Raw genomic sequence first — 18,356 nt, 5'->3', positions numbered from 1 at the left:
TTCCCACTGCCTTGAAGATTGAAAAAAATCTGAACTCTTTAGTGATATTCAAAACCTTGCATGCTCAGGTTCTTTGCCTACATTGCCAGGCGTGCTTCGTCAGGACTCAACTCTAGCATTTATTTTTTTGTTAAACAACTTTATTGAAATATAATTTGCACTGGGCGCGGTGGCTCACGCCTGTAATCTCAGCACCTTGGGAGGCCGAGGCAGGCGGATCACCTGAAGTTGGGAGTTCAAGACCAGTCCGTCTCTAAAAATACAAAATTAGCTGGGCGTGGTGGTGCATGCCTGTAATCCCAGTGACTTGGGAGGCTGAGGCAGGAGAATCGCTTGAACTGGGGAGGCGGGGGTTGTGGTGAACTGAGATTGTGCCATTGCGTTCCAGCCTGGGCAACAAGAGCGAAACTCTGTCTTAAAAAAAAAAAAAAGAAAAATTCATATGCCTACAATTTCTATGTAAACTGTATAAATCATTTTTATCTATTCATAGGGCTTAGCAACCATTACCACAATCTAATTTTTGAACATTTTTGTTCCCCTCACCCTGAACCCACTCTACCTCACCTCCTATCCTGACCTCTTACCCCTAAGCAGCCACTAACATACTCTCTGTAAATCTGCCTGTTCTAGACATTGCACATAAATGGAATGATTTCCAAGTTCTTGTCTAAAGTTGCCCCCTTCATCTTTCATTTTTCTGGTTTCTACTTGTTTCAAACTTTCCTAATTTGAGAAACTTAAAAGTGGTTACATTTTGTAAACTAAGGCTATGTTGCTTTTCATTTTGTACCTTTCTGTAACTATTGAATTTTCTTTTTTTTTTGGAGACAGAGACTCACTCTGTCGCCCAGGCTGGAGTGCAGTGGCCCAGTCTCGGCTCCTTGCAAGCTCTGTCTCCCGTGTTCACGCCATTCTCCTGCCTCAGCCTCCCAAGCGGCTGGGACTACAGGCACCCGCCACCACACCTGGCTAATTTTTTTGTATTGTTAGTAGAGACAGTGTTAGCCAGGATGGTCTTGATCTCCTGACCTTGTGATCCACCCGCCTCGGCCTCCCAAAGTGCTGGGGTTACAGGTGTGAGCCACTGCACCCGGCCAACTATTGAATTTTCTAAACTGTACTTTTTACTTTTTAAAGTTATCAACAGTGGCCAGCGCAATGGCTCACACCTGTAATCCAGCACTTTGGGAGGTTGAGGTGGGTGGATCACTTGAGGTCAGGGGTTCAAGACCAGCCTGGCCCACATGGTGAAATCCTTTCTCTATTAAAAAATACAAAATTAGCCGGGCATGGTGGCGGGCACCTGTAATCCCAGCTACTTAGGAGGCTGAGGCAGGAGAATTGCTTGAACCCAGGAGGTGGAGGTTGCACTGAGCCGAGATTGGGCCACTGCACACCAGCCTGGGCAACATAGACTCCATTTCAAAAAAATAAAATAATCAACAGTGGTTATTATGAGCTACTTTTTCTTTAAATTTCTGAACTGAAAAAAAAAAGTTATATTTTGTTTTTTGAGATAGAGTTTCGCTCTTGTCTCCTAGGCTGGAGTGCAATGGCGTGATCTTGGCTTACTGCAACCTCTGCCTCCCGGGTTCAAGGGGTTTTCCTGCCTTAGCCTCCTAAGTAGCTGGGATTACAGGCGCCTGCCACCACTCCTGGCTAATTTTTGTATTTTTAGTAGAGACAAGGTTTCACCATATTGGCCAGGCTGGTCTCAAACTCCTGACCTCAGGTGATCCACCTGCTTCGGCCTCCCAAAGTGCGGGGATTATAGGTGTGAGCCAACACACCCGGCCATGTTATCTTTTAAAAATAAAACTCAGCCGGGCGCGGTGGCTCAAGCCTGTAATCCCAGCACTTTGGGAGGCCGAGACGGGCGGATCACGAGGTCAGAAGATCAAGACCATCTGGCTAACACGGTGAAACCCCGTCTCTACTAAAAAATACAAAAAACTAGCCGGGCGTGGTGGCGGGGGCCTGTAGTCCCAGCTACTCGGGAGGCTGAGGCAGGAGAAGGGCGTAAACCCGGGAGGCGGAGCTTGCAGTGAGCTGAGATCGGGCCACTGCACTCCAGCCTGGGCGACACAGTGAGACTCCGTCTCAAAAAAAAAAAAAATAAAAAAATAAAAAATAAAACTCGGCCAGGCGCAGTGGTTTACGCCTGTGATCTCAGCACTTTGGGAGGCTGAGGCGGGCAGATAACGAAGTCAGGAGATAGAGACCATCCTGGCTAACATGGTGAAACCCCGTCCCTACTAAAAATACAAAAAATTAGCCTGGCGTGGTGGCGGGTGCCTGTAGTCCCAGCTACTCAGGAGGTTGAGGCAGGAGAATGGCGTGAACCCGGGAGGCGGACCTTGCAGTGAGCTGAGATTGGGCCACTGCACTCCAGCCTGGGTGACAGCCAGAATCCGTCTCAAAAAAAATAAATAAAACTCATCACCTTCCCAAAGCCTTTCTTTTCCTCCAGGGTTTTGTTAATAGCACCATGTTCTTACATCAGTTGTCCTGTCTGTGCTCATCTCATGTATTCACACATCTTTTCCATGGATGTCCCCAAGGGCTGGGGAGGAGCCTTATTTCTGTGCTGACAGTGGTAGAAATCAGGATGGAACTATGGCCATGCCTTCCTCCTGTCTATGCTGCCTAAGCAGTTATCATCCAAGGTCCATTCTCAGTTCCCCATAAATTGCTGCCCTACTCTAGTCCATATTTTCAATGAAACACTTTATACTGCATAACCAGACGTGCTATTTTTTTTCTTCAGTGTTTTCTTCCCCACATGAGTTGATGAGTTGTAAACCCCTTGAAGTACAGAGGGGCTACATGCTAGAGTCATTGCTCCCTGAAAGAGTTAGGGCTTAGGCTTAGGAATATGGCATTTTGTTAAATTTTAGGTGGATTGGAGAGCATAAGACACTGTTTCTGCATAATTCTAACAGGCTTGTACACCCTCTGCTATATTTACTCCTACAGAGAGGGAGCCATGCCTGTTTGGTCAAGATCAACTCAGAGGCTGTGAAATTGTAGGTTTCTGGATTTCTAGAAAAGTGTTGGGATTAGTAGTGTTAAAAGAATGATGACAAGCACAGCGAAGGATGAAGGTGTGTAAGATAAGACTTTTCAGAGTCGGCGGCGGAGATTTAAAAGTGGCTACCTTTTTTTTTTCTTTTTTTTTTTTTGTTAGAGCCTTGCTCTGTCCCCCAGGGTGAAGTGCAGTGGCCAGATCTCAGCTCACTGTAACCTCTGCCTCCTGTGTTCAACCGATTGTCCTGCCTTGGATTCCCGAGTAGCTGGGATTACAGGCGCAAGCCACCACACCCGTCTAATTTTTTTGTATTTTTAGTAGAGATGGGGTTTTACCTTGTTGGCCAGGCTGGTCTTGAACTCCTGACCTTAAGTGATAACGCTTGCCTCAGCCTCTCAAAGTGCTGGGATTATAGGTGCGCCCAGCCCAAAGTTTTTTGATAGGAGTCTGTTTTCCCTCTCCTTGGATTTAAGCTGGTCTTGGTGACTTATGTGACCAGTAGAATACAGAAGCGATGTTCTGGGACTTGGGAGGCTAAGTCATAAGAAGCCTTCTAGCTTCCAACAGGCCTCTTGGAATACACAGTCGTAGAGTCGTGAGTCACTGAATAATAAGTCCAACTACTGCGTGGCACTGAGACTACATGGAGAGCTGCAAATGAGAGAAGGGCCAGGGAGGCCCAGCTTTCTAGCCTTCCCTGATAAGGGCATGTAGAGAAGCCATCTTGGACCCTCCAGATGAGCCCAGTCATCACCTGAATATCCCCAGGCAGCTCTGGTGGTGCCTCATGGGACAGAGGCAGTTGAGCTCTGTCAGATTTCCTGACATAGAATTGTGAGATAAAGTGGTGGTTGCTTTAAGTCACTAAGTTTTAGAGTTGTTACACAGCCAGCTGAAACACTTGGAATTACTGTGCTTGTGGCTTTACTTTTTATTTTTGCCAGTTTGATGCACTTAAAGAAAACCAGGGAGTATATGATTTTATTGCATTAATGACTATAAAAGTATGCTAGTCTAAAAAATATAAAATAATTTAAACCTTATTTTTTTCTAGTTGACTTCTCAAAAATGGTGGCATACTCAAGAGCTCCCTTCAGAGTGGTTTCTGAATTTTACCCTCTTTTTTTGATTTCTCCATCAGAATCATCACTTTTCTAAGTGATTTCTGGTAAGGTTGCAAAATTGGATAAGCTGTGACGCATTCAAACTTTCACATTCTTTTTCCACTTGAGATTTTAGGAAAGATGGAATGGGGCTGGAGCACTTCTGAGCATATCTTTGCTCTGTGAGTTCTCCCTTAGATCATTCGGTCTTGATGTCCTTTCATCTGTTCCTTTGTCCATGTCACCTTGTGCTTATTGGTTTCAGTTTTATGTGTTTTCTGGATAGTTTCATGCTTTCCATCCTTTTCCAGTGTTAGTATTTTAGGGGAAAGTATTTCACTGGGAATTCTTTGAGGGAACAGTCAGTATTTGTGGTCCCTGAGGCCTCTGGCTCGTTCAGCCTGGTATGTGTGTTTCTTTATGTGACTCAGTTTCCTCTCAGGCACTAGAGAGTCCCATTTTTTTAGCATCTTCTGTTTTCTTACTTTGTGGTCTCTTTTCCTCTTCCTCTATTTTAGTTTCCCATTTTGGAACCATATTGTATTTCCATGCTTCTCCCATTGTCATTTCTTGATACTATTGATAGTAGTATGCCTCTGCTTTAGCAAACAGGAAGTCAAAAGACAAGGCCTTAAGTTTATGAAGTGTTTCATTCTCCTGCTGAAACTTGTGGACTAACAGTTTCCTCACTTCTGAAGAATGGACACCACCTAGACCGGGCGTGGTGGCTCACGCCTGTAATCCCAGCACTTTGGGATGCCGAGGCGGGTGGATCCTGAGGTCAGGAGTTTGAGACCAGCCTGGCCAATATGGTGAAACCCTGTCTCTACTAAAAATACAAAAATTAGCCGGGCATGGTGGTGCACACCTCTAGTCCCAGCTGCTTGGGAAGCTGAGGCAGGAGAATCGCTTGAACCTGAGAGGTGGAGGTTGCAGTGAGCCAAGATCACGCCACTGCACTCTGGCCTGGGTGACAGAGCAAGACTACGTCTCCAAAAAAAAAAAAAAAAAAAAAAAGAATGGACACCACCTAAACCCTTACAAAGGGGAAGTATTAGAACATTTTAAGTTGGATGTCCTTTATTCTATTTCCATGGTACAGATCTCAAACTCCTACACCATGTCCCAGTTAGGGACACGTTTTTTTCTTAGATGGAGTCTTGCAGTGGTATGATCTCGGCTCACTGCACCTTCGCCTCCTGGGTTCAAGCGATTCTCCTGCCTCAGCCTCCTGAGTAGCTGGGACTACAGATATGTGCTACCATGCCCAGCTAATTTTTGTAATTTTTAGTAGAGACAAGGTTTCACTATGTTGGCCAGGATGGTCTCGAACTCCTGACCTCAAGTGATCCACCCACCTCAGCCTCCCAAAGTGCTGGGATTGCAGGTGTGAGCCACCGCGCCCAGCCCAGTTAGGGATAGTTAACCTTGTTTCATGTCTTCCTCTTCATACCTTCTACCCTCTCCTCCCGCAGTGTTCCCTCCTACCTGAGGACTTTGCCTTAGCTTTCCCTGAGGAATCAGAAGCAGTTCCTCAGGAGTTCCTCCCTCCCTGCTGCCAGAACCACCACATTGCCTCTGTCCCAACTCTGCCTTCCTGCCTTTACAGAGGAAACACTGCCCCTACGCCTTTCCAATGCCAAGCCTTCCACCTGTGCTTGTTGAGCTTCGAGACTCAATTTTGCAATTATCAGATTCCCTTTCCTCAAAATCTCCCTGCTGCTGGATCACTCCCTTCCACAGAAAAAGAGGCTTCAGTATATGTAGAAACCTCCGGTTTTTACCCGCCTTTTTTACTCCTCTTCACAAGATAATTTGAGGAGTTACCTGTGATCCCTCTCCATTTTCTCACCTCACCTTTTCTCCTCCATCCACTTTTGCTGGGTTTTCATCCGCCACCCCTCTCCCCCGACTACGTCACTGACTGCTCTTGTCTAGGTCATCAGTGTTTTTGTTGTTGTTGTTTTGAGATAGAGTTTTGCTCTGTCACCAGGCTGGAGTGCAGTGGTGCGATCTCGGCTCACTGCAACCTCTGCCTCCCAGGTTCAAGCGATTCCCCTGCTTTAGCTTCCTGAGTAGCTGGAACTCCTAGGGTCTTATGTAGACCACTTTTCGATTTCAGCTTAAAAGTCACTCCCTCAGACCTTCCACAAACTCAGAGAAAACCTCATCCTCCCATGACATTTATGGCAATTAATGCTGTTTGTCTAATATCAATGCTCCTCACTAGACTAAGCACCCCTTTGAGGGTGCAGGGGGTGGCTATTCTCTGTTCAGTGCTGTCCAGCCAGCACCACTGGTGCTCACTGAACCAAATGCTGAACTAAACAGGCAGAGGGCACTTTCTCTCCAAACACTTGGGCCCTTTCTACCTCAGGGATAAGTTTTTTATGATGATGATGATGATGATTGGCTCCAAACTTCAAGGTAAATGTATTTCCTCACTTTAATCTTCTTTACTAGTGGGGAATAGGAACCTACTGCAATCTGAGGGCCTTGAGTATTTTTAGCCCAGGCCAATCTAGAAGATCAAAAAGATAAATTATACTAGGATTTGGAGAAAGGTTTCAGGAAACATGCTGTAGTATGAATTATATTAGGGAGTTGATTTGGGATACCATTTCCATATATAGCAGAAGGCATTTCTCTCTGCCAACAGGCAGGACTCTATGGTATGTTTAACTTCTGTCTTTGCCTGAAGGAAGGAAGGAATGCACTCTGATAAAAGAATAAACAAAGAGCCATATTTTGTTTGAGGTTGAAACTGTCAGAAGTACCTTTATTTTAACACTGGACAGGGAAGACCATATTGCTATTTCAAATATCACAAACTACTGTTTTTGTATATTATTGCTAGGACAAAGAACTTAGCTTTGATGAGAAAAGTTTTCAAAGTTGGTAAGTACAAGAAAACAAGCAAAAGTTGGTATGTACATTTTAAGTGCAGTTATGTGCAAAGTTATTAGTAAGCAATATAATTTATAAGCTGTCATTAATTTCCAACAACAGCTATCTAACATCTTTCATGATTCTTGTCAAAGGTTTACATTTTAAACTGGTAATAAAACTGGATGACAAAATTTTAAAAAATTTAATGCAGAAAAATATAGCTGAGAAATGTGTTACTTAGGATAGAGCACAGTCCTGTTTAAGCATCCTGGAGACCTCTTCTTAATCTGATTAGTTAGCAAATAGGTTCTATGTTTAACAACCTGGGTTATAAATATTTTGTTTTCTTTGGCTTCTCTTAGCAAAATAAGGGAAAGTTTTTTTTGTTTTTGTTTTTTTTTGAGACGGAGTCTCGCTCTGTCGCCCAGGCTGGAGTGCAGTGGCTGGATCTCAGCTCACTGCAAGCTCCGCCTCCCGGGTTTACGCCATTCTCCTGCCTCAGCCTCCCGAGTAGCTGGGACTACAGGCGCCCGCCACCTCGCCCGGCTAGTTTTTTGTATTTTTTTTAGTAGAGACGGGGTTTCACCGTCTTAGCCAGGATGGTCTCGATCTCCTGACCTCGTGATCCACCCGTCTCGGCCTCCCAAAGTGCTGGGATTACAGGCTTGAGCCACCGCGCCCGGCCAATAAGGGAAAGATTTTGTAAGATAGAACTAGAAAAAAAACAAAAGACTGTTTGTCTGGTAAGTATTAATAAAGCTAATTTCTTAAAAAGACAGACTCATAATACTGTTTTATATTTTTCTTTTCTAAGAGCTTCTTATATTGTTTCCATAGCAACATTTATTGAGTTTACTATACACTAGGCATTACACTATGAATGTAAATTGATTATTTTACTTAGCCTTCCAAACAATCTTGTGAGATAGGTCTTTATTATCCCCTAATCTTAGCAAAGGGACCGAGGCTATTAGAGGTTTCATGACTTGTCAAAGGCCCCAGGAGTAGTTTCAGAGTCAAGATATGTGCCTACATGACTCCAGAGCTCATCATTTTCATCCTTGGGCTACACTCATTCCCAGATAGCTGAATATTCTCTTGCCCAAAATAGCAGGAAAATAATACCTACTGTTCCTCTGCACTCAGCCTCAACCATTCTGAGTCTGTCACCAAAGACTCATATTCTGTTTGTTGATCTTTCGCTAGTCCCCTGTTCCACTTCCTCATAGCACCTTGAGTCACTGCCTCATGCTGCTCTGGCACCTTTGGCTTCCACCACTGCCCTATCAATTGCCAGCTTTACATACATCTTTGCTCCTCTCTCTCCAACTCTGTGTCTGCTCTCCCATGTTCTAATCACTCATTCTCTATTCTGCAAAGCACTGTTTTCCAGACATTAAAGTTTCTGACCCTTTCAGACTTTCAGTTACCTACTGTTGATCCTTCAGGATGCCTTGAGCTGATTTCTAAGGCAACCAGAAGCAGTCACAAGGTTTTCTGTGTGTCATCACTATCATAGACTGACACTACTGTGAGGCATTATGTGAAGACATAGTATGGTTGACAGGGAATGGGCTTTTCTCAGTGTAAGCTGGGCTGAATGGTCAGAGAGAGAAGCTAAAAGGGGCTGTGTTTCAACAGACACAGGCATCCCATCTCAGTGCAGAGAAAACAACGTAAAAGGCAATGAGAGCATCTGATTTGCTTTTCTTCGGCAAATATATTGAGTATTCTCCATGCAAATGGAATCAGTGTAAACCCTTGGAAAGGATCCTGTATGCATACTCACAGTAGTTGGAGAAGGCTGGGTGAGTGGGCAGTCGACTCAGTCATGTGGCCTCATCATCACTTAGCTGGGGTGTCACTCAGCTAAATACTAATGCTGTGGAGGTTTTAGCTTTAACACACTTTAATATATTTTTAGTCACATATTATTTATGTTCATAACTGGTCATTAAAGATAGGAAGCTGGCCGGGCATGGTGGCTCATGCCTGTAATCCCAGCACTTTGGGAGGCTGAGGCAGGTGGATCACGAGGTCAGGAGTTCGAGACCAGCCTGGGCAATATGGTGAAACCCCATCTCTACTAATAAATACAAAAATTAGCTGGGCATGGTGGTGCGTGGATATTAACAAGGCTGTATCCTGCTACCTTGCTCTAATTGGCCATTAGTTCCAGGAAGCTTTTTTTGTGTTTCTTTGGGATTTTCCATATAGACAATCATATAATCTGTAAACAAAGACAGTTTAGTTCCTTCCTAATCTATATACCTTTGTTTCCTTTTCTAGTCTTAGTACATTCGCTAGGACTTCTGCAAGACATTGAATAGAAATGGTGAGAGAGGACATCCTTGCCTTGTTCCTGATTCAGATCAGGAGATGTAAGATCATTTTTCAGGAGAAACCACCTAGTTTCTTACCATTAAGTATGATGTTAGCTGTTAAGACTTTAGTAGATATTCTTAAGTTGAGGCAGTTCTCCTGAATTTTAGTTTGCTGAATATTTATCATGAATGGGTATTGAATTTTGTCAAATGCTGTTTCCATATCTATTGATATGATCATATGACTTTCTTTCTGATTTGAGGTGATGGGCTGCATTAATTGCTTTTCTAATATCGAACCAGTCTTGCATACCTGGAGTAAATCCTACTTGGTGGTGGTGTCTAATTCTTCCTATACATTGTCAGATTTGGTTTTGGAATTAGAATAATGTTGGCCTCACAGAATGAGTCAGAAAGTATCCCCTTTGCTTCTACTTTCTGGAAGAGACTATAGAAAACTGGTATAATTTCTTCCACAAATGTTAAGTAGAATCTACTAGTGAACCCATCTGTGCTTGGTGATTCTGTTTTCAGTCATTAATTATTTATTAAATGTCTTTAATAGATATAGACCTATTCAGATGATCTTTTTCTTCTTTGGTGAGTTTTGGCAGATTCTTTTAAGGAATCCATCAATTTTCTCTAGGTGGTCATATTTGTGGGCACAGAGTTTTAATTATATCCCCCTTTATTACTCATGGATAATAGATAATAAAGGTCCATGGATCAGTAGTGATGGTCCCTCTTTCACTTCTGATACTGGTAACTAGTCTTTTCTCTTTCCTTAACCTTACTAGAGGTTTATCAATTTTATTTCACAGAACCAGCTTTTGGGTTCACTGATTTTCTGCACCGATTTCCCCTATTTAATTTCTTTGATTTCTACTCCAATTATCATTATTTTTTTCTGCTTATTTGGGATTTGGTCTTTTTCTAGTCTTCAAAGGTAGAATCTTGATTTTAGATCTCCTTTTTAAAGAATGCATTCACTGCTATAAATTTCCCTCTAAACGCTGCTTTTGCTAAATCCCACAAATTTTAAGTTGTGGTTTCATTTTCATTTAGTTCAATATATTTCTTTTTTTCTTTTTCTTTTTTCTTTTTTTGTGATGAAGTCTCGCTCTTGTACCCCAGGCTGGAGTACAATGGCGTGATCTCCGCTCACTGCAACCTCCGCCTCCCAGGTTCAAGAGATTCTTTTGCCTCAGCCTCCCAAGTAGCTGGGATTACAGGTGGCTGCCATCATGCCTGGCTAATTTTTGTATTTTTAGTAGAGACGGGGTTTCATCATGTTGGCCAGGCTGGTCTTGAACTCCTGACCTTAGGTCATCTGACCACCTCAGCCTCCCAAAATATGGGGATTATAGGCGTGAGCCCCCACGCCCAGCCTAGTTCAATGTATTTCAAAATCTCTCCTGAGACTTATTCTTTCACACAAGCATTATTTATAAGTGTGTTGTTTAATCTCCAAGTATGTTGGAATTTTCCAGCTGTCGTTTTTTTTTTTTTCTTTTTTGAGACAGGGTCTTGCTAAGTTGCCCAGGCTGGGCACAAGTGATTCTCTGCCTCACTCTTCCAAGTAGGTGGAATTATAGGCAAACACCACTGTGCACGGCTAATGTTATTAATTTCTAGTTCAATTCAATCATTGTGGTCTGAAAGCAGACACTGCAGGTTTTCTAGTCTTTAAAACGTGTTGAGCTGATTTTTTTATGGTCCAGAATGTGGTCTACTTTGGTGAACGTTGAGAGTTTGAGAAGAAACTTTCAGCAGAAGAATTCTACTGATGTCAACTAGATCTACTTGATTGATGATGTTATTTGATTCAACTATGTTTTTACTGATTTTCTTCCTGGTAGATGCATCAATTACTGACAGAGGGGTGTTGAAGTCTCCTACTATAATAGTGGATTCATCTATTTCTCCTTGTAGTTTTACGAGTTTTTGCCTGATGTAGTTTACCACTCTGTTGGATGGTGTACCCACATAAAGGATTGTTATGCCTTCTTAGAGAATAGACCTCTTTATCTTATATAATGCCCTTCTTTATTTCTAATTTTCTTTGCTGTGAAGTCTTTTTTTCTGAAATTAATATCGCTATTCTATGTTTCTTTTAATTAGTGCTAGCATGGTATAACCTTCCTCATTTATTTACTTATTTTGAAACAGGGTCTCTGTTGGCCACACTGGCCGTCAGAGGCGTGATCATGGCTCACAGCAAGCTAAACCTCCTGTGCTCAAGTGGTCCTCCCATGTCAGCCTCCCAAGTAGCTGGGACTACAGGCACATACCACCAGGCCCAGCTAAAAACATTCCTTTTTTTTGTAGAGACAGGGTCTTGCTATATTGCCAGGGTCTTGAACCCCTGGCCTCAAGCAATCCTCCTCCTTGGCCTCCCAAAGTGCTGAGATTATAGGCATAAGCCACCATGTCTGGCCCATCCTTCTACTTTTAATCGAAATGTGTCTTTAAATTTAAGGTGGTTTTCTTGTACACAACATATAGCTGGGTCTTATTTTGCTTATTCATGCTGACAGTCTGTTTTTTAAATGGTGTCTTGAGATCACTGACATTTAAAGTGATTATTGATATAGTTGGATTAATATTTGCCACGTTACTTTTTTTTTTATTTTTTGAGACACAGGCTCATTCTGTTGCCCAGGCTGGAGTGCAGTGGTGCAATCTCGGCTCACTGCAACCTCCGCCTCCTGGGTTCAAGCGATTCTCCTGCCTCAGCCTCCCAAGTAGCTGGGATTACAGGTGTGCACCACCATGCCCGGCTAATTTTTGTATTTTTAGTAGAGACGAGGTTTCACCATGTTAGCCAGGCTAGTCTTGAACTTCTGGCCTCAAGTGATCCACCCACTTTTGCAGATCAGAGTGGCGGGAGAAAGGTAGGGAAAGGAGCAGGTCTTCTTTAAGGCCAGAAGGCTCTGCATAGCTTCGGGGAGAAAGCTGAAGGCAGCTGTTCTCTAACCCTGAGGCAGAGGGCAAGGAGTATGTGCAAGGGAGAGAAGGGGAAGTTATCTTGATCAGGCTTGTGTGTTTGATGTTGTCCAGGAACTGACCTTTGAATATTGGCACAACGTTCCCAGAAAGGGGAACAATAAATGTTAATTACCCACAGATTGTGTTTGCTTCAGGATTTTGGCATTGTACCTGCACTGAATAAAAGCAAGCAGCTCCAGCTTCTCGGGGCTGCACTCTGGCCACTTGAGCCGGGCAGTCCACTAGCTGCTCTTACACTGCATGCCTGTGTCTGAGTACTCATTTCATCTGTTGGTCAGCCAGGGTCTGCGGGACAGACCTGGCATACATTAGTTTCCCAAAGTGTTGATATTACAGGCTTGAGCCACCGTGCCTGGCCCAGTTACTATTTTCTTTTTTCTGCTCTTGTTCTTGTTTTTTTTTTTTTTTCTTTTTTTCTGTTCTACTCTTTCCACTCTTTTTCAGCTTTTATTTTTTATTATTTTATTTAATTTTATTTTTTTGAGACAGAGTCTCACTCCGTTGCCCAGGCTGGAGTGCAGTGACATGATCTCGGTTCACTGAAACCTCTGTCTCCTGGGTTCAAGTGATTTCTCATGTCTCAGCCTCCCAAGTAGCTGGGATTACAGACGTGTGCTATCATGCCTGGCTAAATTTTTTCATTTTTAGAAGAGATGGGGTTTCACCATGTTGGCCAAGCTGGTCTTGAACTCCTGACCTAAGGTGATCCGCCTGCCTCGGCTTCCTAAAGTGCTAGGATTACAGATGTGAGCCACTGTGCCTGGCCTGCCTCTTCGGGTTTTAAGTTAAGCATTGAATATGATTTGAGTTTTTCTCCTCATTTAGTCTATCAAATGTTTTTGCTTTTTAATTTAAAATTTATTTTCATTTATTTTTTAACTTTTTATTTCCATAGTTTAAATGGTTGCCCTTGAGTTTGCAAAATAAATTTTTTTTTTTTTTTGAGACGGAGTCTTGCTCTGTCACCCAGGCTGGAGTGCAGTGGCGCGATCTCAGCTCACTGCAAGCTCCGCCTCCTGGGTTCACACCATTCTCCTGCCTCAGCCTCCCGAGCAGCTGGGATTACAGGCGCCCACCACACGCCCGGCTAAGTTTTTGCATTTTTAGTAGAGATGGGGTTTCACCACTCTGGCCAGGCTTGTCTCGAACTCCTGGCCTCAGGTGATCTGCCTGCCTCGGCCTCCCAAAGTGCTGGGATTACAGGTGTGAGCCACCATGCCTGGCCCATATACAAGTTGTTATTATTATTTGTGGTCAACTGCTGTTAGATCAATTAAGGTTAAAAACATTTTTACCTCCACTTATTCCTTCTCTAATGCTCTTCCTTTCTTTATGCAGATCTGAATTTCTGAGCCACATTATTTGCCATCTTTTTTTTGGGGACAGTCTCACTCTGTTGCCCAGGCTGGAGTGCAGTGGCACCATCTCTGTTCACTGCAACCTCTAACTCCCAGGTTCAAGTGATTCTTGCCTCAGCCTCCCAAGTAGCTGGGATTACAGGTGTGTGCTACCACCATGCCCCGCTAATTTTTTGCATTTTTAGTAGAGACAGGGTTTCATCATGTTGGCCAGGCTGGTCTCAAAGTCCTGAGCTCAGGTAATCCACCTGCCTCAGCCTCCCAAAGTGCTAGGATTACAGGCGTGAGCCACTGCGCCTGGCCTATTTGCCTTCTCTCTGAAGAATTTCTTCAACATTTCTTAGAAAGCAGGTCTACTGGCAACAAATTCCCTCCATTTTTGTCTGAGATAGTCTTCCCTTTCACTTTTTAAGGATAATTTCTCTGGATATAGAATTCTAGGCTGTTTTTTGTTCTTTCAATATTTTTTAAATACTTCACTCTCCTCTCTCCTGGCTTCCATGGTTTCTGAAGAGAGGTGTGATGTAATTCTTATTGTTGCTCCTCTATAGGAAAGGTCTTTTTTTTCCTCTGGTTTCTTTCAAGATTTTGTGTCTTTGATTTCTGCTGGCTTGTATATGATACACCTGTGTAGACTTTTTGGCATTTATGCCTGCTTGGTGTATTCTGTACTGTTGTAGTTTTAAAATTCAAATTAAGTAGGGCTTGGCGCGGTAGCTCACGCCTGTAATCCCAGCACTTTGGGAGGCGGAGGCAGGCAGATCACCTGAGGTCAGGAGTTTGAGACCAGCCTGACCAACATGGAGAAAGCCCATCTCTACCAAAAATACAAAATTAGCTGGGTGTGGTGGCACATGCCTGTAATCCCAGCTACTTGGGAAGCTGAGGCAGAAGAATCACTTGAACCCTGGAGCCCAGATTGCACTATTGCACTGCAGCCTGGGCAACAAGAGTGAAACTCTGTCTCAAAAAATAAATAAATAAATAAATAAAATTCAAATTTATTTAAATAAAACAAAAAAATTTAGTTCCCCAGTCACACTAGCTACATTTTAGGTGCTCAACAGCCACATGTGGCTAGTATCTATTACACTGGATGGCCAGGTCCAGACAGTTGAGGAAAGGAGATCAATCTAGGGCTCCTGACAGTGAGTGGCCTGCAGAGAAAAGCACCTCCTGGACTCTGCTGGCACCTGAGGCACCCTGCTGCTCCCGTTCACCTCCCTGCCTCTGCTCATACAACCCAATCCTGCTTCCTGAAGTGTCCCTCCTCTCTGTCCTCAGATTATCGTTATTTTACCCTTTTTTCTCTGCCTTAACTTAGGTCCCACCTACTTACAAACCTTTAGAAGGAAAGGAGAATGTGTTTTACTTTATTATGTTTAAGAAACATGATCTGAGCCTGTCCTCACCATGCAAAGATCCTTCACATCACCAGGGCCTAGTGCCGAGCCTCACACTTGTGCTTTGTAGACTCAATATTACATCTGAGAACATAAAAAATGTTAATGGGGGCCGGGCGCAGTGGCTCACGCCTGTAATCCCAACAGGACTGGGAGGCCGAGGTGGGGGTATCATGAGGTCAGGAGTTCGAGACCAGCCTGGCCAACACAGTGAAACCCTCTCTACTAAAAATACAAAAATCAGCTGGGCGTGGTGGGGCATGCGCCTGTAATCCAAGCTACCCAGGAGGCTGAGACAAGAGAATTGCTCAAATTTGGGAGGCGGAGGTTGCCACTGCACTCCACCCTGGGTGATGAGGGTGAAAGTCCATCTCAAAAAAAAAAAAAGTTAATGGAACTGAAAAATTTTTCCATCACCATTTTATTCTGTCAAGTAAGAATATGAAAAGCAGACAACTGTCTATTGCTAGCATCTCACGACATTCTAATGGTGTCCTCCGTTTTCCCCCAAAAGGGGGGAAACTACATGAAGCTAATTTTTTTTTTTTTCATGGAAGACAAAAAAGTTGCCTCTGACCTTCAGCAAAGCAGACATTTAGGAACTCACACAGCTCCAAATCTAGTATCTGTTTATCTCTTTTCCATTTCAATTTCTTTTATCTTTATTACCTTTTCTCACTCCAAATGTCCGTTACTAGTTGTTTAACCTTGGGTAAGTTAATTAGCCTCTCTGATCTACATTTCTTGTGAAATTACTACAAGGATTAAAGGAGTTAACACATATGCTGGCTGGGCACAGTGGCACGGTGGCTCACGCCTGTAATTCCAGCGCTTTTGACGGCCAAAGCAGGCTGAGCTCCCATGCTCAGGAGTTTGAGACTTGCCTGGGCAACATGATGAAACCCAGTCTCTATTAAAAATGCAAAAACTAGCCAGGCATGGTGGTGTGCACTTGTAATCTCAGCTACTCAGTAGGCTGAGGTGGGATGATCACTTGAGCCTAGGAGGTTGAGACTGAAGTAAGCTTTGCTTGTGGCACCACACTCTAGCCTGGGTGACAGTGAGACTGCCTCAAAAAGAAAAGACAAGCCAGGCGCGGTGGCTCATGACTGTAATCCCAGCACTTTGGAAGGGTGAGACGGGAGGATCACCTGAGGTCAGGAGTTTGAGACCAGCCTGGCCAACATGGTGAAACCCCATCTCTACTAAAAATAAAAAATTAACTGGGTGTGGTGGTTCACGCCTGTAATCCCGGTTGCTCGGGAGGCTGAGTCATGAGAACTGCTTGAACCCAAGAGGCAGAGGTTGCAGTGAGCCAAGCAAGATCATGCCACTGCACTCCGGCCTGGGCAAGAGTCAGACTCTGTCTCAAAAAAAAAAAAAGAAAAAAAAAAAAAGAAAGAAAAAGAAAAACAACAAATATGCCTAGGACTTTGGACATTCTCATTATTTTTCAAGGCTGGCATGTCTTGAAGTGCCCTGGCAGAGGTTAGTGTAGGACTTAGCATAAGGTTGAGGCTTTAAAGGGACGGAAGTGAAGTGGGACAGGAATATTAAGACCAAAAAGCCTCCCGGTCCACCTTCTGTCCAGAGCATATTCTGCTCTCTTTCTGATGCATTTCACAGGCTTTGCTTTTGTTCAAAATGAGAGCTGGTCTGGGAAAGGGCTGGGAATAGTCAAATCTGCCATAAAGAACAAAATGGATGAAGCTTGACTTAAGAACATGAATACTGAGACATAGCATGCAGCTTTCAAGTCTAAGAAGTTAGAGGAACCCCTGAGAAACTGCTGGATATTACATGGCCACTCCTTAGGTACCATCCGATTGAGGGAGGCACAAGTGATGCTTGGCAGTATTAACAAGTCACCAGGCCACCAAGAAACCTCCTCCAGCTAGGTACATATCCAACACAGGCCCTTCGGGTCAAGAATGTCGAAACTCACCTCAACAGTTTATTTCTATTTCTCTGGGTTTCATGATTTCACTTTTTAAAACATACCACTTTAAAAAAATATTGCATAATCAGCTTTATTGTTGACCGGGAAAACTATGAGGACAGACGGGCTTAAATTATCTGTGCACACAGAGGGAAAGATAAGGCATATTACCTTGCTGGAACTCATTTTTATATTTTGCCCTAGACTGTCATTCCTTAAGAAATATTCCTTAAAATAGTGGTTGCAAAATGCAGGCCCATGGGCTGGATTCAGCCTATAAAATTGTTTTGTTTGGCCTGTAGAGTAAAAAAAAAAAAAAATCTGTATTTCCAGCATCTCTTATCAAAAGTTTTATGTCGCACTGGACTTAGTGGCACCAGACAGCAACTAGCTTTGATAGTTGTTTCCTTTAAAAAGCCGTTAAGTGTTCTTTAATTTGGGAACCCTTGCCATTCACGGAATACCTGCTTGTGTTCTTGTATTCATGGGCACTGGAGTGCGTGCCAGCTGGTCTGGAAGCAGTTCCAGCAAGTCACCTACACGGTGGCCAGGGGCGGCCTGAGAGGGCAACTTTCAATCCGGACCCGCCGGAAATCACTTCGGGATAATCACAACCTCCGGTCCTCAGTTTCCTTATGGTGGCCAGGGGCGGCCTGAGAGGGTAACTTTCAATCCGGACCCGCTGGAAATGACTTTGGGATAATCACAACCTCCTGTCCTCAGTTTCCTTACCTGTGAAATGGGGCTGATAGCGCATAGCTGTGGGAAGCACTGGCCCAAACGCAGGGCTTGGGGGCACGACCACGATCCCAGCCCTCGAGTCCCCGCGCCAGGCCTCGCTCTCCACCCCTCCCGCCGCGGGCCCCCGCGCTTCGCGGAGGTCGGCCCCGGGCGCCGAGAGGCGTGGTCGGCCCAAGCGGACCCTCGCGGCGGCCATGGCGTCGGTGGTGGAATACAAGGGCCTCAGAGCCGGCTACCACTGCGGCTACTGCGACTCCAAGGAGGGCAAAGCGTCCTGCGGTGAGTGTTCTCGACGCCGGAGGTAGCGCTGCCGCTTCGCGCCCAACCCCTGGCGCGCCCAACCCCTGGCGCGCCCGCCGCGCCCGGACAGGCCCTCGGCGAGGGCAAGAGCGGACTCGCGCCCGGACTCCCGCTTCCCTTCCCCTCTCAACTCTCCCCATACTGTTTCCCTTCCCGCTCCGTCTCTCCGCCTCACCCGCACTGACGACGGCGGCCCCTTACGGAGAAGGAACGGAAATAATGGAAAGCTGCCCTCGGTCAAGATGGCGCGGCCGGCGTC

General features: G+C 44.4%; 1 protein-coding gene and 1 long non-coding RNA gene across 10 annotated transcripts in view; one reads left to right on the top strand and one right to left on the bottom strand.

Moving 5' to 3' along the window:
• Positions 1-118: 118 nt before the first annotated feature.
• Positions 119-18,279, bottom strand: LOC135965201 (uncharacterized). The gene is made up of 2 exons (XR_010578111.1): positions 17,789-18,279; positions 119-414 (listed from the first exon to the last, which is right to left on the bottom strand). It is a non-coding gene; the product is annotated as an uncharacterized lncRNA (long non-coding RNA).
• ATE1 (arginyltransferase 1) overlaps positions 17,960-18,356 on the top strand; it is a 185,490-nt gene continuing 185,093 nt past the window's right edge. For all 9 annotated transcript variants that reach the window (XM_074002906.1, XM_074002908.1, XM_074002910.1 and 6 more), the window contains exon 1: positions 17,960-18,076. In XM_074002906.1, the coding sequence (XP_073859007.1) occupies positions 17,992-18,076 (85 nt within the window). In that variant the 5' untranslated portion in view covers positions 17,960-17,991. The remainder of the gene's footprint in view (positions 18,077-18,356) is intronic.

Source organism: Macaca fascicularis, chromosome 9 (assembly GCF_037993035.2).
Source record: "Macaca fascicularis isolate 582-1 chromosome 9, T2T-MFA8v1.1".
In the NCBI taxonomy this organism is placed as follows: domain Eukaryota; kingdom Metazoa; phylum Chordata; class Mammalia; order Primates; family Cercopithecidae; genus Macaca; species Macaca fascicularis.
The sequence above is the reverse complement of the archived record's forward strand: the minus strand, read 5'-3'. Positions and strand labels throughout refer to the sequence as shown.